This window comes from Onychostruthus taczanowskii, unplaced genomic scaffold, assembly GCF_017590055.1.
Source record: "Onychostruthus taczanowskii isolate IOZ18803 unplaced genomic scaffold, ASM1759005v1 scaffold58, whole genome shotgun sequence".
Classification (NCBI taxonomy): Eukaryota; Metazoa; Chordata; class Aves; order Passeriformes; family Passeridae; genus Onychostruthus; species Onychostruthus taczanowskii.
In genome coordinates, this window is record NW_024503457.1 from 9,109,834 (window position 1) to 9,133,581 (window position 23,748).

The window sequence follows — 23,748 nt, forward strand, 5'->3', positions numbered from 1 at the left end:
AATTGCTTTTTTAAAAAATTTAATTACTACATTTACAGACATTTATGCATGACAGTGGATGGAGCTTTTCTGTATAGTGCATAAAAAATTACCTGAGTGAGGAATATTGAGTGGTGGGTAAAAAATTCGCTGGAAGCAGCATAAAAAATCGAGAATAACTAGTTTGATTTTTGGGCACCCACTTACAAATCCATTGCATTTACAAGAGAAATTTTTTAAGCTTTCCCCCAAAACTATGGGTCTCTACAGAAGCTTGTGCTGTGGCAGTCATGGTGTCTGAAAGGATCCTGAGAACATTCAGTTCTACTATTTTTAATGATATGATGGGAAACTGTTTCATGCCTGAGAAATAAATGCCTTTTCTATACCTCAGGGGAAGAGTTGTGCAAGCGCAAATCATTTGCCATGCCTAGGCTAGTCTTTAAACTCTTGGTGTGAGAAACTGGAGCTCCAGAAATTCATGTTCCCATCCCAACAATGGCATGCCTTATAAGGAACTTCTCTTACCTGTCACTGTTTACCAATCCCAGAGAGCTGAAGCCAATGCTTTGGATGGCCTGTGGGTGTGTGTTTCCATCTGAACATCAATACGTAGGTAAGGCTGATCTGTTGATCCTATAAAGTGACAGATCTTTCATTACTCTGTGATTGCATAGTAAACCAGAACAAAACAGGTAAAGTGCAAATCTCAACCCTATCTGTCTCTCAGCTGGAAACTGAACTCATAAACATTTACAGACCAAACACTGCAAATAAACACCTGGGGTTCTGGTTATCTTATGTCAACAACAGCTTTTTAATACCAAGTTCAGGTTTATGGTGCACATATTTTAGAATAGTTTTCATTTTGGCTTCTCCAGGAGAAGGCTGAAGGAGCTGGGCCTGTTCAGCCTTGAAAAGAGATGACTGAAAGGAAACCTCATTAGTGCATATAATTATCTAAAGGGGGGATGCCAAGAGGAGGGAGCCAGGCTCTCCTCACTGGTGCCAATCACCAGGACATGAGGCAAGGGGTAGAAGCTGATGCACAGGAAGTTCCACCTGAATATGAGGAAGATTTTCTTTACTGTAGGGGTGACCGAGCACTGGAACAGATTGTCCAGAAAGGTTGTGGAGTCTCTCTCACTGGAGATACTCAAAAACCATCTGGACACAATCCTCTGCAATGTGCTGCCCCTGCTTGAGGAGGTTGGACCGGAAGACCCACTGTGGTCCCTTCCAACTTGACTGATTCTGTGATTGTGTGAGCACAGCAATTCCCCAGCCAGTGTATACTGTTCTACTGACTTAAAGAAAGGACATGCGTGGCTGCTCTTGTTATAAATATTGTCAACGGCTTAGCCTAAATTAAGAATTAACGAGACCAGAAGGCTCGAATGGTCTATATATAGATTTCTGCAACTCTCCAAGTTGGCCCGTGTATTTCTAGCTCCCCAAGGAATGAATGCACGGCGTTGTGCAGGCGCCTGTTGAGGATGTATTTATTCCGCATCGGTCTCGCCGCGGCAGCAGCGGCAGGGGAAGGGGCAGGGTGGGGGCAGTGGCAGGGGCAGTAGCAGGGACAGGGGCAAGGACAGCGGCAGTGGCAGTGGCAGGGTCAGGGACAGTGGCCCCGGAGCCGCCCGTGCCCGTCCCGCCGGGCCTCGGGCAGCTCAGCCCTCGCGCCGTCCCTCCCGCCGCTCGCTGGCTGGGGCGCGGGGTGAGGCCGGGCCGTGCCGTAGCAACCGGGCGGTCTCCAGGCTCACAGCGGCACCGAGCGCGGCCGGGCAGGCGGCGGCGAGGCCGCGGCTGGAGGCAGGTGAGGGCGGAGGGCGGCCGGGCGGGCGCCACCGCGCTGGGGGAGGAGAGGAGGCGGCTCCGGCGGCGGCCCCGGTCCCGCCGCAGGGCAGCGGCAGCCGGGTCCCGGCGCTGGCGCAGGGCTGGCGCCGAGCCGTGGTCCTTCACCCCGGAGGCCCCGGCTTCCCTTCCCCGCCCGTTGCCATGCGGTGTATACAGGGACGCGGCCGGTTGCCTCAGGTGGCCTCTGGGAGGCCGCAGCGCCGGCGAGCGACGTGGCCAGGTGAGCTACGTGGCCCTTGTCCTGCTCTTCCCCTCTTCCTCAGGCCCCGCTGTGGTTTGGCTATGACACCTCTGCCCTGCTTGAGAAGGGACCCCATCAGTGTATAAATATCTAAAGGGGGGCGGGCGGAGGAAATGTGTGCCAAGAGGAGGGAGCCAGGCATTTCTCAGTGGTGCCAATCACTAGGACAAGAGGCAAAGGGCAGAAGTTGATGCACGGGAAGTTCCACCTGAATAAGAGGAAGAGCTTTACTGTGTGGGTGACTGAGCACTGGAACAGGTTGTCCAGAAAGGTTGTGGAATCTCCCTCCCTGGAGATACTCAGGAACATTCTGGCCACAATCCTCTGCCATGTGCTCTAGGGTAACCCTGCCTGAGCAGAAACTGGACCAGACAACCCACTGTGTTTTTTTTCTGACCTGATCTCTTCTGTGATTCCATTATTCCATTTCCTCACTGGGCAGCCACCAGCCTCAGCCCTCTGCACTCCCTTTATCCAGGTTTCAGCACTTCAGGTGGTGTGGAGCAGCTTCTTGGGCTGTACGGGGTGTGGGCTTTCCCAAGGCATTCCCACCTGTTAGGGGCAGCCTGGTGGAATGGCCTCAGCAAACATTGCCACCCTCACACGCTACACGCTCCAAGCCAGAGGTGGGTTATGGCTTTAGCAGTTTGTTTGCACTGCCAGAGCAGAAATGGTAGAGGTGCCTAGATGAACTCTGGTTCACCTTTTGAAAATAACCTGTTTGGATTCAGATCTTGGGCTGAAGGTTATCCCAACTACCATGAGTTTTGAGCTCACAGTTTCCAAGACTTGAGGTAAAACTCAATGTTTCCATTGGAAGTTGCTTCATCTGTTTTTAAACGCAGCTTTTCGTACAGAGCTAACATTTCACGTCCAGGTGTTGTTCACAAGCAACTGGGGGTGGTGCTGGAGGCTAAGGCCAGGGAAAATCTGTTGCCATATCTCTGGCCATCTGGAAAATGAGACAGCACCTGGGATTCATTCTCTGATGCATGCTAGAATGTGTCTTAGCTATTACCATGACAGTATTCTGATACTTTTCTGTAGAGAGAAAAATGGTACAAGCCTTGTGGCTTGCTGTGGCCTTTCACTATAGGCATTGTCTGCCACAGCTCCCCTATGGCAAGGGCTTCCTTTTAATACCCTGATGCCAAGGCTAGTCAGGGGTTGTGCTGCACAACACTGGGGGTGTTAAGGTGCAGAATTCTGCTTTTTTAAAGTCCTCCCTGCCCTTCACACTGTTCATCTCTTTCTTTGTGAGCAGGACAAAGACTGGAATGGTTTATATATTTCCATATGGGTATTGAAATCCATATAAGAGAAATAGATAGCATGTTGTATTCTGCAATAAAGAAGGAGGGAGAAGGCTAAGTCTTTGGTTTAAATATTTATCCTGTTTTTGCTTTACTGTGGGAAAAACTGCTTGATGACAATGCTAACAGCCGGCCTGCTAGTGATTCATAAATATCTCTCATTCATTCATCTTACTTACTAAAAGAAAAACCAAAGCATTGATGTCTCAAAGCAATACGCTCAGCCACTGTATGCTACCTTGCTTTGTTTAGCATTTTGTCTTCTGTTCCTCTGCTGTGTCTTATTCACACTTGGGCCTTATACCAAGTTCACACACATAATTCCTTTTCTTTGTGACTCATCTTGTAGTCTTATAGGTAAAGTTATGAATCTCTGCACAAAATTGCATCTCAGGTACTCCGAGGTTTTGTCATCAGTTGGATTATAGCAAAGGTAAGGTCCTGTAAAATCAAGGCAACCCTAACGTCTGGGAGAAATGATGCATCTGACTCCATGGACATCAGAAGGCTAATTAATTACTTTATTATACTATATTATTCTATATTATATTACTATATATTACATTACATCTAAACTGAATCTGCACAAGCACTCAAGTCCACTGAACAGAATAAAATCTCGTCAGCTGACAGTTCTGTCACACGCGTGGATTCAATTGGTCAATGAATCAAAACACTCACACTAGAATCCAATTACTAAATCCCTTCAGATCAATAATTTTCTATAATGTATTCTACTTGTGCACAACAAGAGGATCGGCAATTGAGATAAGAATTGTTTTTTCTTTCTCTGAGGTTCCTCACTGTGATTCCCAGAAAATCCTTGGGAAGTTTTTCTTTGCTTTTCTCTGTGAAGAGAAATGCGACTACAGTAAGGTATAATGCAAAGCAATAATAGAATATGATACAGCTGGCTGACAACATGACAAAGCACTACACTCATTTTTCTAGCATATTGGCTTTTTAATGATGATTTGGGGTGAAGGAAGGGAAACAATATTACCAATTTCCTGATTTCCTGCTTTTGAGCTTGTGGATCCCTGTCAGATCTGGCTTCATCCTTTTTTGAGATGGGGAGTAGCTATGATTTTTACAGTGGTTTTTTGCTTGTGGAAAGCCCTGATCTCATCCTTCTGTGGTTTATTAATGGCTGGGCATGTGGAACTAGTCTCCAGTTCATATTGACCTGTGCATGGCAATATTTTAATTTTTTAAAACAGTGATTCATCAGGGTTTCAGAATAAAGCAAAGAGGAGCTGCCAGTCAAGAGATCTATCATGACTGCTGTTCCATCTAAGAGACTTGCCTGGAGTGACTGTGAGTATTTCATTACTATTTTTGCATAGGTTCCATGTTCTCTTAGATAACTTCCAGTTTTCTTTGGATCACTGTGGTGTGCATGCTGGCTGTACAAGCCATTCTGAAGCCGTGCCACACTCACCTGGGCTGTGTATGGGGTGCTGTGCTGACGTTTATGTATTTTTGGGGAAGGAAACTGGGAATGACTGTTCAAGTGACTATAAACAATGCCTGACTGTATTCAAAGCTCGAGCAGCTGCAAACCTACACCTGCCTCTCTCTAGAGTTAACATCTGTCACTGCTGCTTCTGTACAGAGCAAAGGAGGGCTGGTAAAATGCCAGCCTCTACATGCATGCCAGCCCAGTGTCCTGCTTGTAGGACTGATGGCTGTGAAAGAACTCATGCTAGTCTACACTTTATAGAAGCCCTCTGTCACTGAAAGATGATTTCTGAAGATAAGAGTCTCATTTCCTTTATGTAGTTTTAAATGTGGAACTGTCTATCTAATGAACCTTTGGAACCAGGTTGGTTGTTATAATACTTGAATTTAGCAGGGAGTTCTGATCATATTCCATACTAGGCTGAAGGTTATTTTGGAGGCATCAGAGACAGAAGTACCTTTCTTTGTATTTTGGGCCAGTTTGTTATATGCAGTACATTTGCAGGCAGTTTACAGTATATGGGCAATGGAGGACTGGACACACCAGATCATGTTGGTACCGGGGAAAATGTACAGAAATTTCCAAAGTCCACAGAAAGCAAACTTAGATACAGCAAGGGTATTTAATCAACTAGAGCCAGCTTAGCTCATGCAGAGTATTTTGGGAATGAACAGGAAATACCGAAATCCTCCTAGAACCTCCGTGCTGAAGAATAGAGGCATTATTGTTTGTCATTGCTTCCATTTCTGCCTCAGCACTCTGGGGTCTGAGCTGCTGCTGCTGCCAAATGCAAGTAGAGCTAGCCTAGCAATCCATACTGCTGTGCTCAGGTGTGTTCCATGTCCTGTAGAAGTTAAAAGGAACCTGGACCTTCATGTCCATGATTTCTTGTCATACACATGATCCATCGCAGCCCAGAGCAGAAACTGACAGAACCATCATTTAAACTCGAGGCAAGTGATGTTACCAGAGGGAATTTCACCAGCCTTGCAATAAAGTCACGTTCTTCTGGGGGCAATGCTATTGCTTATGGGAGGAGTTCAACATAAATTTTTTAGGAAATACTTGTTTATTGCATAATGCTTCTAATGTGTATGTAGTGATGGTCTGACAGTCTTTGAATGCCTATTATGTGTCCTGATTTCCAAGACTTAGGAGAGATGTCTTAGGAGTTGGAAGAAGTGCCATTTGGCAAACTGGACTTACATTTCAGGGCTTGAATTTCAACATACAAGAGACATTTACTTTAATAAATTGAAGGTGAATGTATATGGATGAATAGAAAGATGTAACAGCAAGTGTATGTGTAGGATTGAGAGCAACTTTCCAGATTAAGGACATTATTCAGTATGAAAAAACAAAAGAAAACAAGAGATGAGCTATACATATATACAGTACCATGAAATACAGGTAAAGAAAGGAGAAGTTAATCTCATTTGGTTTTGAAATTGCTTGGTTAAAATATAAATGTAGTGTTTCCCTAATTTCTCTTTACAGCAGATGCCTTTGATTTAAAGCACAGACAAGATCCTGAAGATTCCCACGAGGTCCACAAGAAGAAATCAAACGAGAAGAAAAGGAGACTGGCAGTTGGTCAGTGGAGAACAGATGTACAGTCCCTTGTTTCTTCTTCTAAATGGCTTCAGCGTTATGGTCTCAAAAGAAACAAATTGTCCCTGTCCCAGATTTTGTCCCAGACTGGATTTCAGCATAGGAAAGGTAAAAGACAAATCAATAATAGGATAATAAATACCCCAACTTTGAATAGTCTAGAGAGTCACACTCATTCTGAGCCCCAATGTATACAGTGGAGATTTTCACATTGTCTCTTATGATAATGGCAGAAATGGAAGCTGTATCCACAGTTGCTGATATTGCCAGTTCAAAGAACTGAGAAACTCCTTCTCCTTTTGTTGTGAGAAGGACTTGGGGTCTGAGAATGCCTTTCCTTACTCAACTGTACTGTTTCTTTACCCTAGGCTGCAGTTCACATCCTCACCAGTAGATCTGTAGTTCAGAAATAGCTGATGCTGCTGAGACTGTTAATCTTTTTCTTGCAAATAACACACGATAAGATCTCTGTCTCCTTTCAGATGGCAAACATAATGTATGCCATGCCATAATCTGTGATCTACTATTGATCTTCAGGGTTAGTAAACGTGCTTGGGAATAGGATATTATTTCTGGGTATCCAGCTTTAAGGAAAAAGTTAAATTTAATTAGAATTCAGTCTGATTTTCATGCAAAGTCAGACTATAGAAAAATGTTCTTTTGCAGTTATCTGACAGCTGGAGGGGAAGAGTTTGCTAATAATTATTAACCACTGCCATAATGGTGCTTTGCAGAGCATGGTAATATATTCTTTTCTTTGAACAGCTTGCTGCCTGAGAAGTAGGAATTGTAATGTATTGCCATAGTTCTAGGCTGCATAATTTAAGGTTTTGGCTGGCTTGTCTCCATGGGGCATTCAAAGATCACCAGCGCAATTCCTGATATCTTGTATGCTGCAGATGAAGAAGAAGCTGTTAAGCAGGGTTAGAGTTGTTACAGTGTTAGGAGCAGAATGTACTAGCAGGCAGGGCAGCATGGTGTACAGATAGCTGCTTTATGACGTTAACTATTCCCACCCCTAATGTTTTCCTATCAGTGGAGATCCTGGAGAAGATTTGTAGCTACTGAAAGTGCAGAGTGCAGCCTTTTCCTTAGATGCACTCACTTCTGCACCCATTAAGTTGTGTAAGAGAACAGCATTATCTGTACCAGATTTTGTATTTGGTTTGACAGACAAATATTTGCAAGTCCTGTTATGAGATTGCCCAAACCTCACAATAATTAAAGTCCCGTGTAGCTTTTTGGTCTACAGGTAATTAGATGTGGGTTTTTTCCTCACTTTTGACTAAACTGGGAGGAAGCAGCAAAAGCAGGGCTGCTCTATGGGAGGAAAATGAAACAGGAGCCAAAAGGGACTGCAGCCCAGGCAATGCCCTCGCTGAACAAGATACAGTCCTGCAGCAGGGCGAGGCAATTAACCATGTCTAGGGTCCAGCCAGGGAATGCAGCCAAGGACAGCAGGAGATGCAGCCAGAGGTTGAAAGCCTCAGGGCCCCATCATAGATACAACCAGAAAATAAAACAAAAACAGAATTAGAATTTCTCTCAAGTTTCTTAATGTCAAAAGCTCAGTACTGATGCAAGTGCCTCACACATGGATGACATACACATCAGCCTGAAAAATACCTGTTTGAAGTAGTCCTGAAGATTAGCAACTTGATACTTTGTAAATTTTACTGTAGATTATGTGACCACCTTGGGGAAACCTGTGGCTTCTCGATATGCAGATGGTCTGTTTCCTCAGTACAAGAGAGCTCAAGATGGCAGCGTGTATAATGTAAGTGTGGCTGACTTGTGGTACCTTCCCAATGCACTTAGAAGTTATCACTGTAGCAGAATGATGAGACTAAAATGCTTTCCTATGACAAAGAATACTTTTATTCTTTGTGAGAACTTCATCTTTTGATATTTTTTTCTTCTGCTTTGTCAAACTGTTAGTGATAACTATCAGTGGTAGAAAAATTAGATATCTTTTTTCCTTTCTAAATCTTAGTCTCTTGCCTTGGTGCAGCATTGCAGTAAATCTTTTCCAGACATGATTGCAGTTTCTAAGCAACATCTACATTGTCTTGAAAGAGGGAACCCTTAAAGAGAAGATGCTCAGAACCAGTTAAAAAAAATAAAATTTTAATCAATAAAACAAAGGGGACTCTGAAATAAGAAGACATAATGCTCTGTCATTGCCAATGCAAAGCAGTGCTTTGCTTAGTGCCAGCAGGTCACAAAAGGCTCAGCCTATTCTACAGAGACAGCTAGCTGGATCTCTGCCCAGGCTCATGTTCTAAGGAATGTCTTAGCAACAGCTGCTGGCAACCCCATTGTTAAGAGGATGGATTCTGATTGAAGAGATGTGAGTGTGGGAGGGAAAGAGTTAATTTATAAAAAGATTTTACAAAAGCAAATGGCTTGTCATTTTTTCTGATGACTAGAGTCACTTCTGATGTCACAATGCTTAAAAATGGGTAAAGAACCATTTCAGGGAGCCTCTCCCCCTCATTTTATTCCCGTTAATTCAGTATGAAATATCTACATAATGTCTTTTAATCTTAGGACATACTGTGAGCAGCAGGAAGGGCATTTTTGCTACTATATAAAATCTGATCAGATCTCCTTTAGGATATTGAGTACAACATTGTATACAATTACTGCAGGCTTAGAGGAAGCAATTCAAACCAGAGTAGGTTCTGAGAAGAGCTGCTAGGATGAGCGGCAGTGGAGTGACGACCTTATAAGAGGGCTTGGTTGATGCTGAAATGTAAGCCTGAAAGAAGACAGAAGGGTAGAATGCTACAGAAAGGCAAATTATAGGGATAGGGAGAAGCTAGTAGTAGTTTTTTGTGCTAAAAGGCATGCTAGTCCAAAAATACATGGGTATGAACTGAATGAATAAAATTAGGCTGGACAGTCGGAAGTTTCCTGGCCCTCAGAGAAATGGAAATCTGCACTTGCTTGCTACGTGTGAGAGGGAGTATTCTAAGAAAACTGCTTTATTTTAAGATGGAGTTTGGTTGGTGTAGTGCAATAAACTTCTTTGCATGAATCTGACTGTCAGAGGAGGAAACTGGATTTCTAAGTGCTCCTTCCCAGGCCGACATTCCTTTGGCAGACTGCCTGAGACTCTGTATCTGGGAGGCACATTACAGGGCCCGAGCTGATATTAAAGAACACAGAAAAATACAAATGAGAGGGAGAAGTGTGCAGACTGACACACAAAATATCTTCTCCCTGAGAAATGTTCTTGTTTAAAAACATTTGTATTTCCAAGGTTTTGTACGTAGTCCTGGAAAGGAAGTTAGAGGTAGAAGGCAACAAGTAAATCAGCTCACATGGGACAGAGATATTGGGGAAATCTGTGGTGCATTTTTAGACTCACAAGCCATGGTGAATGTGTATGCACTTATTCATAGGGAGGATGTGCTGGTTTTAATTTTAATACTGAATCTAGACTTGATTTTACTGAAAAGATATTGGAAGTTTTAGTTGTTGATTGCAGTTAGTTGAACTAAATTTGCCTACGCACCTACCCACAAATAGTTAATCTGTAATGCTGGGCATTGTTAGTTGAATAATAGTACAAACAAGAAACATTTAACGTTTTTCTTTCAAATGCTAAAGACAAGGTGGAGATTGAAGTGCCCTAGAACCAAACCGTATGCTGCCTTGTATTGCTGTAAAAATTTTTTTTAAAGCCAGTCAAAGTTCTAGCCTGAGAAGGTACAAAGTTTCTGTGTCCTTGTTTGTTCACCCATCTGCTCTGCAGTCCTTTCTACATCCTCGCCTCTGTTCAGCTCATTCTAATTGCTCCAGTTTTGAGACAGACAAGTCAGACAACCCATTGGCACTGTCCCATGCTCACATAAAAAGATTATGAAAAGCAATTAGGACAAAATGCAGTGCCTTTTCTTTATAGCTTAGATGCATTTGTCAAGTATATGCTCTTGAAACAGTGGAAGGAAAATGGGTTGTTTTCACTGCTACCTTATCTGGCATATCTGACACTTACAAACTAGCTGTGCAGCTGTGCTAAGCTTGGGGCTGCATTTGTATTATTTGTTTTGATGTTCAATTTCCTTCTCTCCCTTATTTGAATAAAGCTGACAGCCAAAAAAGAACTGATTCTTCATTTTGTGGATTGTCTAATTGGAGCTATTGAGCTATATAAGCAGCGAATGGAATGGTTAACCAGTGAGAGCCGGCAGATATTTGGAGTGATTCAAGAACAGTGCATTGTCATTGTGTTGGATTTTGGCACTGCAGCTCCAGCTGAATTTGATCTGTGTCGGGATGCACTTTCTATGGTGCTTGTGGAGCAGGTGATACAAATTTCCAGATTCAACCTCATTCGGTAAGCAGAAAGAATCAGAATCAAGAATGGTTTGGGTTGGAAGGCACTTTTAAAGGTGATTTCATCCAACACCCCTGCAAATGGGCAGGGACACCTTCCACTAAACCAAGTTGCTCAAAGCAACATCCAGCATGACCTTGAATCTTTCCAAGGATGAGGCATCTCCCACATCTCTGGGCAACCTGCTCATGTGTTTCAGTACCCTCATTGTAAAAAAATTCTTCATTTTGTCTAGTCTGAATATAGGTTCTTTTAGCTTAAAACCATCACACCTTGTCATATTGCTACAGGCCCTACTAAATAGACTGTCACCATTTTTGTTCTAAGTCCCTTCAAGTACTGAAAGGCCACAATCAGGTCTCCCCAGGCCGCACAAAGAAGTCCATGTAGGCCCATTGGTGGAGAATAAAAAGGAATTGCATGTTATACATGTTTGGGTAAGGCACTTTCTGTACTGCAAATTTTCGTGGTTCATGTCGTGCTAATATCTGTAGATTTCCCATCGATTTTCACCCATAGCCATGCTGAACTTGCCACTTCTATGTAACAGAAGGACATTGTTACCCTGAAAAACAGATAAAGGGTAACAGAACACAAATACCAACACATCTGCAAAATCAGAAGGATTGGCAACAGCAGTAGTACCCTTCCGATGTTGCAGTATTAGTGAAACAGTGAGATTCTATCTGACCACCTATTGCATTCTTGTGTCTTTAGACATTACAGCTTTCTCCCTTGCAGCTAAATGTGCACTCCCCCAAGTGCCATAGGCACAGGCACAGCCATTTGTATTTCTACAGATTTCCATGGTCACAGAAATCAGTAGCAGCACTAGGAAACAATAGTAGATTTCCATAACAAAAGAAGATTTCCAAGCGCTTGTTCCCTAAGAGGAATAAATTAATTTGCATTTAGTTAGAAGAATAGAAGCAGCTATTCAAATTTTACCTATCTGCAAAAACTCTCATATATGCATGAGAGTTTGAATGTGTAAGCTTGGGTTTGGATAGATGAGTGGAAAAAAATGATGCACAAATTAGGTAATATAATTTTAAAATTGGCTCCACAATGTTAACTTGCAATTACATGGTGATTCTTAATGTTATTTTACCCAGGCATTGTCTTACAGATTTGATTCAGGTGCCCTATCTTAATTCTTTAGATTGTGATACTACTGAAATTTGGAAAGGGGAATAATAAAATCACAGAAAAGTTTAGGTTGGAAGGTACATTATAGACCATCTAGTTCCAAGCCCCCTGCCATGGGCAGGGACATCTTCCACTAGGCCAGGTTTCTCAAAGCCCCATCCAGCCTGGCTTTGAACACTTCCAGGGATGGGGAATTCACAGCTACTCAGGGCAACCTGTCGAAAAAGTAGATATTTTCCCAAGAAGATATTTTCCAAAGCAGATAGCTTCCATAGTTTTTGAGAACAGAGAACTTTTAAAAAAAAAATGAACTGCAAAGCCAAGTCAAAATTGAAACAATACTTATGCTCATCAATTTGTTTGTTTTTGCAGGAGGGAAACAAAAGACAATACAGTATATAAATTACTACTTTAAAAGAATCTTGGGTAATACATTTGTCTTTTAGATTTGCAGGAAACTCTTCAAAATAGTTCTTGATGGAATGTCACAGATACTGGAACCAGTTGGTTTTATAGTTCCTTTCTGCCTTTTTATTTACAAGTGCACAGGCAAAAGTGCTGATTGGCTTTGTACTTCTGTTCTTCCATTAAGACTACAGTCTTTTGTCAATTAAAATACTAAAAATCCTCGTGTCACAAATTTTATTTTTGGTGGCTAGATAAAGATGAGCTGTACTACCAAAAAAAGTGTCAGTTAAACTGCTCTGACACCAAGATCATGGAGCAAATTGTGGGACAAGACCTGTGGAATACACTTTTCTTTTTCATGCCCATATTTTAAAAACCTGATTGAGTTTTTATGATAAGAAGAGTTATGAATCAGGAAGTTTTTTTTTAAATACTTTATCTCCTCTGATCCTTTGGAAATATTTAAATACTTTATCTCCTGTTTCCTCCTTTGGAAACAGTTGTCTCAAAAAAAAAAGTCTTGTAAAATTACAGAAAATACTTTATCTCCTCTGATCCTACTTTGGAAACAGTTGTCTCAAAAAAAAAAGTCTTGTAAAATTACAGTATTTTTCTAATGGTTTCATTTTTTCTCTGCTTCCTTTATTGCAAGTCTAGATTTAGTATCTGTGGTATACTGTAATTCTTATTTAAGAACATAAAAGAATTGTAACAATAGCAGAGCTCCACTCTCTTGTTCTGCCAGCATGATTCTCCCTGTTTCTGATTTATAGTTAATCTCATTTTCAGTGCTGCTCAGGATCTTATGAAGTGGCAACAGAAATGTACTCCTGTGTCTGAGCGTACTGTAAGGTCTGCAGTTACATGGCTCTGGAAGCTGGAGCATATGACAGCTGTCAGCCACACCAGCTCTGCTGAAGCTCTGCTGGAAGCCATGGGTGATGAAGCGGTAAGCTCATACATCTTTTCAGAAGCCCAAGTAAATCCAAGAGTGTTCAGTGCTAGCCTGGCTGCTGTGATTTGCCGTGATCAATGTTCCAAAGATAAATATTCATGGCAGCATTTGGAAAGGATTTTTTTCCCCTCAAGTGTAACTGCATGATTGTCTTTTTATGTAAATGTACTGTATTTTGAATTCAGAAACTTGTTTATTTTCTTTTCTAGAGTACCCAGAATAAATAATATTCAGTCATTAAGGGAAAGAGAAAACATCTTGCCTTCCACTTTCTTTGCCATATAAGTTTTTCAGGACTTCAGGTTTATGAGAAAATTTCTAGTATCAACTTTATTAAAGGCAGGGAAACCATTTTTATTTTGATATGTATCCAACTTGCTCATGAAAAGTTATATTTAAAATTCAAAATAGTGAGTACAGAGATGTATGGAAGTATTAGCTTATGATAGGGCTACACAAATCCTTTTTCATCAGCTAGGTGATAGCTAGACTTTCTTCCAGGACAGAGACAAAGCATGCACAATTATTCCTGTAATTAAATGCTGTTCATTTTTAAAAGTACCCTATTACTTTATTTATTAAAATAGAGTCACAAGAAATGAAACATATATGCCATCATTTGAGCTAGTAACTTAAAACTTGTGTTTTTAAAGATATATTTTATTGTATTTCTTTAAAATATATATTCTTTCAGTTCTCTAACACCTGAATTTAATGGAAAATTTGGCCTACTGTCTGTGGGGTAGGATCATTGGTTTTCACTGCTATTAGGATCCATTCCTGTGCACAGATCCAATCCTAACTCATGTAAATCTCTTTCTGGAACATTGTGTGAGGAAGAAGGTAAATTTTGCTTGAGTTACCTTCTGGTTCCCTATGTTGCTGGATTCTCATCCAGATGAGCCTTGATGTTTGGAAACTTATATTAAAAAGGAACTGAGTACAAAGGAACACTGAGTAAAAAGGAACAAATTGTTCACCAGTGAGATTTTTTTTATGAATGCTTTTTTAAATGCTCCCTTCGTAAATTTTATTAGCATTTTCAATTTGCAGTATTAATACTGATTTCCTGATGAGTGACCAAAAAATTGTACTTAGATTTCAGCACTGTCTGGATGAAAAAGTCTTGTTGGACCTGGTGGGTCTCTGTTTGAATAAACAGAAATTAAAATCTGTCAGACAATGAAATATGTATTATTATTTTTCCAAATATTGGTGGGCCAATAGGCAGTCTGGGAGAATCAGTTGTGGCAGGTGCTCAACATAAAATAAACTTCAGTTGCTCCTAAACAGAGTCATTATCATTCATAACTAACAGTTCACTTAAGAGCAGTGTTCACTGTAGTGCAGATGGGCATACCCCATTTTGTTCATAGACAAAACTGCTCTGCTTACTGAGCAGTCATGAATAACTCATTCCTAAGTACTGGCTTCATCCACAGAAGTTGCTCCAAAAAAACACAAAACAACAGTTATGTTTTTTGGTTTTCTTTTTTTTTTTTTTTTCTTTTTTCCCTAGACATGGCTTTTCTTGTCATTCCTTCAGCTGGTCTTTTCTCCCATATGTGGTGATTCCTTAGATTTCCTTCCCTTATGACCTGCAAATCCCAAGCTCAAGATCAATCTGCTGTAATGTTGTAATCTTTTGAGCTCTATTTGCCACAACTGCCTCCAGTTTTGTGTAGGTGCCATTCCATGAAGTGTGGATCACTTATCCAAAACACCTACCCACCAAGATCAAGACTGTGAAGAGCTGTTCATGTTGTTCTCCTTTCTGTTCTTATATGAAGTTTGTTTCCTTGTTTAAATATATAAATTACAATTTTCAGAATATGAAGGACTCACTTGAAAGGTTTTAACCTTTCCCAACTAGCCTATGAGGAACATTTCCTTTGTGGTATGTCATTGCTGGGTTTGTAGTTAAGTAGAGTGAATTATCTGTGGTTCATAATTTTTATAAATTGTCTTGTGGGGTTGGTTCTCTTTCAGCTATGCCCAATAAATGTCAGCATTTTGAAAGTTGCAGAGGCAGGCAGTGAATCCATTGAAGAAAGTGTGAAAATTTCTATTCTTGTTGAATATCAAGTTTATGAATTAATGGCAGTCTTAGAGGGGAAGGAGAGAAGACGTGAATCTGAAGGAACATAGGGAAAAATGGTTGTGCAAAAATATGTATGCATACCTCTAGGCCAGGAGCCTCTTCAACAAAAGCAGTAGGAACATGATGTTGTACAAGGACTGGGTCTCATCTGGGAGACCTGTGTGCAGGCTCAGATAGCTTTTTAGCTGGAGGAGGCAGACAGGGAACTTTGTAAAACTGAGCTAAAACACAGATAGGTGCAAGAGTTCGTTATTTTTGTTTCTGTATAACTTTTTCTTAAACTAGTAAGTATTTTGTTAATCTTGTACTTTAATAAAATACATTAATTATCTCTTCACCTTTAGTATTTGTCTAGAATTATCAGTGATGCTAGGACACCTGGTCCTGCTTGCTCCCAAATAAGTGGAGTCTGTAACTATGGCCCCTGCCTTCTGCATGGAGCATCTTGCTCCTCTGCAAGATCCAGAAGTTCAAGGAGGCAAGGTGCTGCTTTGTTCATCCAGCCTGAAAATTGGGTGTTGCTTGGAATAGACATCTTCCAGTGTTGAGGAAGGTGCCAAAAGGTCTATGAGGGAGGATGCTTGAAATGCAGAAATTATTCAGGGAGCTAGAATACAAATCAGTATCCAAGGCAATAGTGGAAATGTATGAGCACACTTGTAGGTGATACTGAATTTGCATACTACATTGCTTTACTACATAAAATTATGTGAGTGCAGAGACAAGTCCTCAGTGCCATCCCAGACTCAGATAGTTGTCTTTTGTGGTGCACATCCTGGGATTCATATTCATAGAATATAGAATATTCTTATTCATAGCATCATAGAGTCACAGAATGGTTTGGGTTAGAAGGGACCTTAAACACTGTTTAGTTCCAACATCCCTGGCATGGGTGTGGACACCTCTCACTAGAACAGGTAGCTCAAAGCCCCATTTAACCTGGCCTTGAACACTTCCTGGAATGGGTCATTCCTAACTTCTCTGGACAATTGTTCCTGGTGCCTTACACTCTCATAGTGAAGAATTTCTTCCTTGCATCTAATCTAAATCTACCATCCTTCAGTTTAAGGCCGTTCTTCCTTGTCCTTGTGAAAAGTCCCTCTCCAGCTTTCATGGAGGCCCCTTTAGGTCCTGGAAGGTGCTATAAGGTGTCCCCAGAGCCTTCGCTTCTTTGGCTGAACAGCCCCAACTGTCTCAGTCTTCATAGGAAAGGTATTCCAGCCATGTGGTCATCTTTGTTGCTCTTCTCTGGATTTGCTCCAGCAAATCCATGCCTTCTTATGTTGGGGATCCCAGAGCTGGACACAGTACTCCAGGAAAGGTTTCATGGGTGTAGAGTAGAGGGGCAGACACATCTCCCTTGCCTTGCTGGCCATGCTAATTTTGATGCAGCCTTGGATACAGTTGGATTTCTGGGATGCAAGTGCACATTTGCTGGGTCACGTTGAAATTCTCATCAACCAATACTCCCAAATCCTTCTCCTTAGAGCTGCTCTCAATCCATTCTCTACCCAGCCTGTGCTTGAGCTTGGAATTGCACTTACCCAGGAGCAGGACCTTGAACTTTGCCTTGTACTTCATGAGTTTCACTTTGTTTAATGTCTCAAGGCTGTCCAGGTCCCTCTGGATGGCATCCCTTCCTCCCAGAGTATTAGATACCACAGAGCTTTGTGGTGTTGGCAGACTTGCTGAAGTCCCAAGGACAGTCCCACTGCCCTTGTCACCAACAGAGAAGTTAAAAAGTGCCAGTCCCCTACTGACCCCTCAGGAGCACCATGGACATTCCACTTGGACGTCAAGCTGTCTGCCTTGACTCTTGGAGTGCAATGTCCAGTCAGTTCCTTATCCACCACCATCCACCAAATCCATGTTTCTTCAATTTAGTGACAAGGGTGTCATGCAGAACAGTGTAAAATGCTTGATAGAATTCCAGGTAGATGTGGTCAGTAACCCCATTGTAGAAGGTTACCAAATTGTCAGGCATGGTTTGCCCTTAGTGAAGCCATGTTGGCTTCTTATTTTCCCTGTGCCTTAGCATAGTTTTGAGGATAATCCACTCCATGCTGGGTTCAGAGATGAGTGTATTCAAATATGTTTTTTCAGTTAAACAATGATTTATCATGTATTTATCTGCTGGTATGTACCATGATGTGGAACTGATATACTGCACATATTGTCTTGAAAGTCATCATGGGATAGCTGTTTATTACATTGATTTTTAATGATGGTGAAAATTCAAGAAACATTCTCACCATGAGGATCATTACATGGATAAGTGCAGGTAACATAAAATCCCTCATAATGTAATATTTAAGTAATAACTAAAGGACATTTTTCAGCTTCTCTCACTTCTTGTAACAACATTTTCAGAATACAAGTGTGTGGGGTTATAGTAAAACTGCCAAGCTCCCTCTGCCTTGGGAAGTATAAAAAATACAAATCATCTGTAAATACCAACAATAGCTTTCAAACAATCACAGAATCACAGAATATGCTAGGTTGGAAAGCACCCACAGGATCATTGAATCCAACTCCTGGCCCTGCACAGGACCGTCCCCAAGAATCATACCATGTGGTGAGAATGTTGTCCAAATGCTTCTTGAACTTTGGCAGGGTTGATGCTGTGACCACCATTCTGTGCCCAACCACTGTCTGTATAAAATATTTTTCTAATATCCAACCTAAACCTTCCCTCACACAGCTTCATGCCATTCCCTCACTGGTCACCACAGAGAAGAAATCAATGCCTACCCCTCTTTTCCCCTCATGAGGAAGTTGTAGACTGCTATGAGGTCTCCCCTCAGTCTCCTCCAGGCTGAACAGACCAAGTGACCTCAGACACTCCTCATAGAGGTTCTTGCCAAGACCCATCTCTGTTGGCTCTCTTTTGGATGCTCTCCAATAGTTTAGTGTCTTTCTTATAATGCAGTGACCAAAACTGCGCACAATATTCAAGGTGAGGTTGAACTAGTGCAGAGCAGAACGGGAAAATCACCTCCCTTGATTGCCATATTTCCTAACCTCAGAATACATGCTGCCAGTAAAACTATGTCTGGTATAAAGTTCCTACTTTTCAGCCCTGGCAAGGCACCAACATAGCATTTCTAGATAAAAGTGGCATATGGTACAGAGCCTTTTTCTGAATAATGATGCAGTTGTCCTTCCTTACACCTCTCTTTGGCTTCAGTTAATGTCTGTGGAAAGAGGCTTGCATTGGGCAGAATCAGAGCCAGGACTGTGGGACAGGTTCTTGTCTCACTTGAGGAAATTTTGTGTGGCCTTCCTTTGAATTACTAGCATAAATAAGAGGAAGAACCAAAGGTCTGAAAATCTTACAGCCCAAGTAATGCATCAGTTTTACCAAATTTTCCTACCAATACTGAAGACAGAACCATGCTTGAATAAGTATCAGGCATTTATGTAAAACAGTGTCCTCCAACTACCTTTTTTTCTGTTTAATGACAGGTTGAAGCTGTTTATTACTTTGCTGTGGGGGATGTTCCAGTGGACACAAAGCAGCTACTCCTTGAGAAGGTTTCAGATGGCTCCTGTCCAGTCAACACGGTGTCTTTCAATGCTAGGGAAGATGAAACGATTATTTTTCTGAAGGAGTTGAGCCACTTGGGCTCTGGCAGGTATGACGAAGAAGGACAGTAAAGATTTCAGTATTCATGAAGTTCTTTGCTGATAAAAATGGCATTGGGACATACCTGAGTATAATCCATGAGGAAAATGAGACAAAACTGTTCAGTAAGTGATATGGGGATATGGAAATAGTCTTAAGAGATATGTCTAGAATGCAGGCCCTACTTAAACAGTCCAGTGTTTTTCTGCATATGTTCTCACTGGCTTGCAGAAAGGCTATTTCCTTTTTATGCCCAAAATCATCTGTCATCTGCCTCTCTCTTGAAGTCTGAAAAAAACTGTTCAGGAGAAATGGTCACAACTTAAACTAAGTTTTTGTTGTGTTGCTTTGTACATTAGTACAAAGCATTACATTACTATCCACAAGCACCAGAAAAAGATCCAAGAGTTTTGTTGGGTCAAGTGCCGTAGAGACCAGTACTGAACAGGAGATGCCTGGCCTGAATGAGCAGCTCATGGAATAACAGAAAAATGTTGGGGTGTTATTCTTCAAGCCTGGTTGTGTGGAAAAGCAGTTCTGTAACATGCTCTCTAGCATCCTTTTGGTATGGTTGGTGGAAATTAATATATTCCACATGGCTTTTTGTCTGCTTTATCCTGGGAATCAGCTATGTGGTGAGAATCAGCCTGTAGTAGAAATGGATAAGACGACTTAAATCTTGATTCTGTTATCAAAATAAGGAAAACAAATGAACAAATACAAAACCCACAAGACCAAACTCATGCTCAACAGCAAGAAGGCAGTAGGAGTCAGTAGGTGTTTCTCTGCTTAACAGAAGTCACCCTACAGTTTCAGACTTGTGAAATTGCTGCTAGCTTTTTCTGTTTCACTGTTGTTTGTGCAAGAGTGGGAAGCCCTCCAACAGTAGAAATCTCCCAAATGACAGCAGAGCAATTGGTAAGATGGCAGCTGCTTAGCTCTTTTATAGCCATCTGTGTTTAGAAATAGCTTTTAGGAGATGGGAGCGTCTGCCAAAAACAAGACTGGGAAAGCGTTATATTTGCTCTGGTCTGATGTGTGTTTAAAATTATTGTGGTCATTTAGAATCATGGTACCTCTGTGGTACCAGGGACATTGCCAGTCACTATCCCTCACTTTCTTTTGGCAGTGTTTATACCTTCATTATTAAAGGAAAGTGTTTCTTACATAGTATAGACAGAGGCAAAAAGGGTTGTGGCAGGGAGCTGAGAGGAATTTTTTGTTTGATACTATTCTCACTGTTGTCTTTTTGCATGAGTCTAGATTTGTGCAGACTTACAGGGCCTGTTAATAACTTGCTGGTGGATAGTTGCCCAACAACTGTATATAAGTTTAAGTCAGCTTTCCCACAGGAAGAGCCAAGTTCATGGGCTTTTCAAGCCTTGAACCTGTTTCTAGTGTACTTCTGTTTTAGAAATGCATCTTTTTCCTGCTCTGAGAGCTTCTCTGTTTTGACAATGAGGATAAATAAAGTCTGCCTGTCATCCTGATTTGTATGTCCATAATGAAATAAATGTTCCTGCTAGGCTTTCAACTGGGAGGATAATCTGATAAAAAGGTGTTAGTGTCATCTCAGACATCTCAAATTACATGCCTGCTCAGCCTCTTAAAAGCATTAATTAAAAATAGATTTCCAGGAAATTGAAGAGTAAGGTGCTTTGCAGTTAGTAATATTAAGAAGAAAGAATATTCTACATGAGAAGACTTCAGAAAGTGCATAAATGTGTATAAAAAGCTTGAAGATGTCAATAATCTTATTGTAGTTGAAGCTTTAGATATAATTCTGTAGTTGTGTGTGTGAAAAACATTTCTTTAAAATTAGAGAAATATTTATGTATTTTGTGTACTGGTTGAAACTCATTTTTTATTACAGATTCCATGCTTTTGCTGAGAAGAATAACTGCAGAGATGCTACTGGACCTGCACTAAAATATGAAGAGGATGGAAAAGGATTAATTGCCCTGAACTCTGGAAAAGTGAAAGGGCGAATGCCACTAGGTAGACAATATAAACCCCAAGATTATACTGATATTATCAGCAAGATGTCAGAATAGAAATGTAGTTTATGAACTTGATGAGTGTAAAATCAAAAGAAACCTGTAGGTGTGGGTGGGGTGAGGACAGGACTGCTCTGGAAATGGAAATTCTCTGTGTGGGAAGGAGAGGGCAAGGAAAAGAGGAAAATGAAGAGAGTAGGGGATGTGCATGTGAGAATGAAAGAAAAGTGAAAAAAGGGAGAAGAAGATAATTTATTTAGGAATATGAAGAATGGTGCTTGTGTTCTTGTGCCAGTGGCCTTGCAGAAATGTGGAAAAAGGAAGAGGAATAGTGTGGCAGACCATATGATAAATAGCCAACATCAATATGGGCCAAGTTCATCAGTAATATAAGGGGATTAAATCAAAAAAAGGTTTACTTGCTTGTCCCAAGAATTTGTCACAAAGACAGGCAAAAAGCATGGTAAACTGACCGTAGAGAAGACAGTGCAAAGTGGTGGTGGGAGGATTGATAGAAAAAATACCAGGAGGAAACAACCAAAATAAACAGTTTCACTGGTGGGTGGAGCTGGGCAGAAAGCTCAATGTGTTTCATATTAGTCACAGTGCTACTTCCTCTGGGTAAGTGTTCAGTGGGGGACTGGACTGTGGTTTCAGCCAGGGTGGGAGGAGAGGGGCTTGTGATGTGAAGTGAGTCTTTGTGTGTCAAATCTGATGTCTTTCTCAGCAGGAGAGTAAAAAAAAAAATACTTCTTTTGGGCATCAGGAGTCATAAGTTGTCTTTAGTCTAGTGGCTCAACACACCTACCCCCTACTCTCCCTTTGTGCTGGGGGCATTGCCCCAAAGGTAGAACAATGTTATCCTCTTCTCACTGTTAGGGAAAGTATGGCATAAGGTGGATTTGGTGTCTCATGTAAGGCTGTTTGTCAGTCTTGGACTGACTGGCCCATATTTGGGTTGTAATCAAGTTTCTTGCATATTAACCTATCCTTCACTAGGACCATGATTATAACAGCACAAGAGAAAGAACCATTGTGGGGGCAAGAAATAAAGGAGTGAGGTATCACCTGCTTTTTTGAGTTCTGAAAGGACACTCATGCCTCACCCATGCAGAGTTTAGAAACCAACAGCAGAGTCTGCTTCAAAACGCTGTCGTTTCATACTAATGCAGAGCAGTATAATGATTGCCTTCAGTCTGCTCTGAGTGCTTTCTTGCTGTACCACATTTGGGGGTGTGCATGGGGGGAGCTGCCTCTCTCTTCCCCTGGGGCAGTCAGTCTGTTTCAATAGATGAGCCTAGAGCTCCTCTATGACTGAAATTACTTCCTCACCACTGTTTCTAAAGCTGAATAGCTTTAATCACTCAAAAGGGCAGTAATCCCCTTGAAGTGCATTGTCGGCTGTGTCTTATTGATATTATGGAGTAGAATTTACACATTAAAAAGGAGCACAATTAGCTTTCTGCATTTACTGGGTATTACAAGCACAGCCGTGACATCACTGGCAGCCAATTGGAGTGTTTCAGTCATATGCAGAATCTTAAGTCCTTTCAGAAAAGAAAACACACTGAAGACATTATTCTGGTCTGTGTCTGATTTCTCTTGTTTCAGAGACTCCTTCAAGGGTGTAGTAATAAGGCAGTAGAAATAAAAGTGTTGATTACTCACTAATGGGCTCTGAAACTGGTTCTTGGATATGTGGCATAAACTACTCAAGGAAATAAATAGAGAATGAACTAGAGATTTAATCCTCCAAATGTGATGTTTCTAAAAACTAAAGGGAGGCACAGGAATGTTTTGATTATGTTCCTTTTTGCACCACAAATGCAACAGCTGGAGGCTGAAACTCATAACCATGTTATATGGACTGGAAATGTATTTTAATGACATCTGATAGTTCCTGGGTATCCACTGAATATCAGCATTTTGCAAATACTGGATATCTTTATGTTTATTCCTTTTCATCTGCTTAACAAAACAAGTCAGAACTATTTAAAATTTTAGATAAGAGCTCAATTTTCCCCTCTTTTGCATCTTGAGCAGACATTTAGAAAGCAAGTGTGATAAACTGACAAATCTTTACACTCAGTTTGAGTGGGTGCTCAAGATCAAAACAGGTGTAACTCATTAAAGAATTAGGGTCCTTATGCTGGTAGCCTCAGGTTTACTTCTGGCAGAGAAATGCTTTTACATAAAGCCTTATTTCACCAATATGATTATATCTCCTCATCCAGTACTAATTCTCCTGTTATCACTTCTGCCTACATTCTTTGTGCGGTTTATTCATCTGCAAAAAGCTGTAGAATTAAGCAATTTTGTTACGTAGTTAAAATTATAAGTGGAAAGGAGGTGACATTTAATGTGGAACTTGAAGACACAGAGGGCAAGGAATGGTGGAAGCTGTGGAGAAAAGATGTTTTTCTGAAAAAGGGTACATTTGTGTCGTCTGCTTGGAGTAACAGGGTGATAAGTGCTGCATAGTGCTTGAAAAGCAATGGTGCTTTGAACTCGATCCTAAAATGAATACAGGGTCCTAGGTGGCTGACACAGAAACAGTGAATTTCTGTGTAGTGGTTTCTGTGTGGTGGAGTAGATGAGCTGGCAAGTGTTGAGAAAATGCAAATGGACTGAAATCAGGATTTTACTGATGTGATAAATCCAAAGTGTCTGACCTCCTTGTGAACAATATAAGGCTCTGTTCT

The 23,748-nt window shown here is 41.2% G+C and overlaps 1 protein-coding gene across 1 annotated transcript in view; it reads left to right on the forward strand.

Annotated features, from left to right (window-relative positions):
- Positions 1-4,670: 4,670 nt before the first annotated feature.
- The window catches only part of VWA3B (von Willebrand factor A domain containing 3B), a 73,097-nt gene continuing 54,019 nt past the window's right edge, over positions 4,671-23,748 (forward strand). Inside the window, 7 exon segments of the mRNA XM_041418037.1 lie at positions 4,671-4,710; positions 6,356-6,574; positions 8,149-8,243; positions 10,561-10,811; positions 13,158-13,317; positions 18,890-19,059; positions 20,923-21,047. Of these exon segments, the coding sequence (XP_041273971.1) occupies positions 4,671-4,710; positions 6,356-6,574; positions 8,149-8,243; positions 10,561-10,811; positions 13,158-13,317; positions 18,890-19,059; positions 20,923-21,047 (1,060 nt within the window).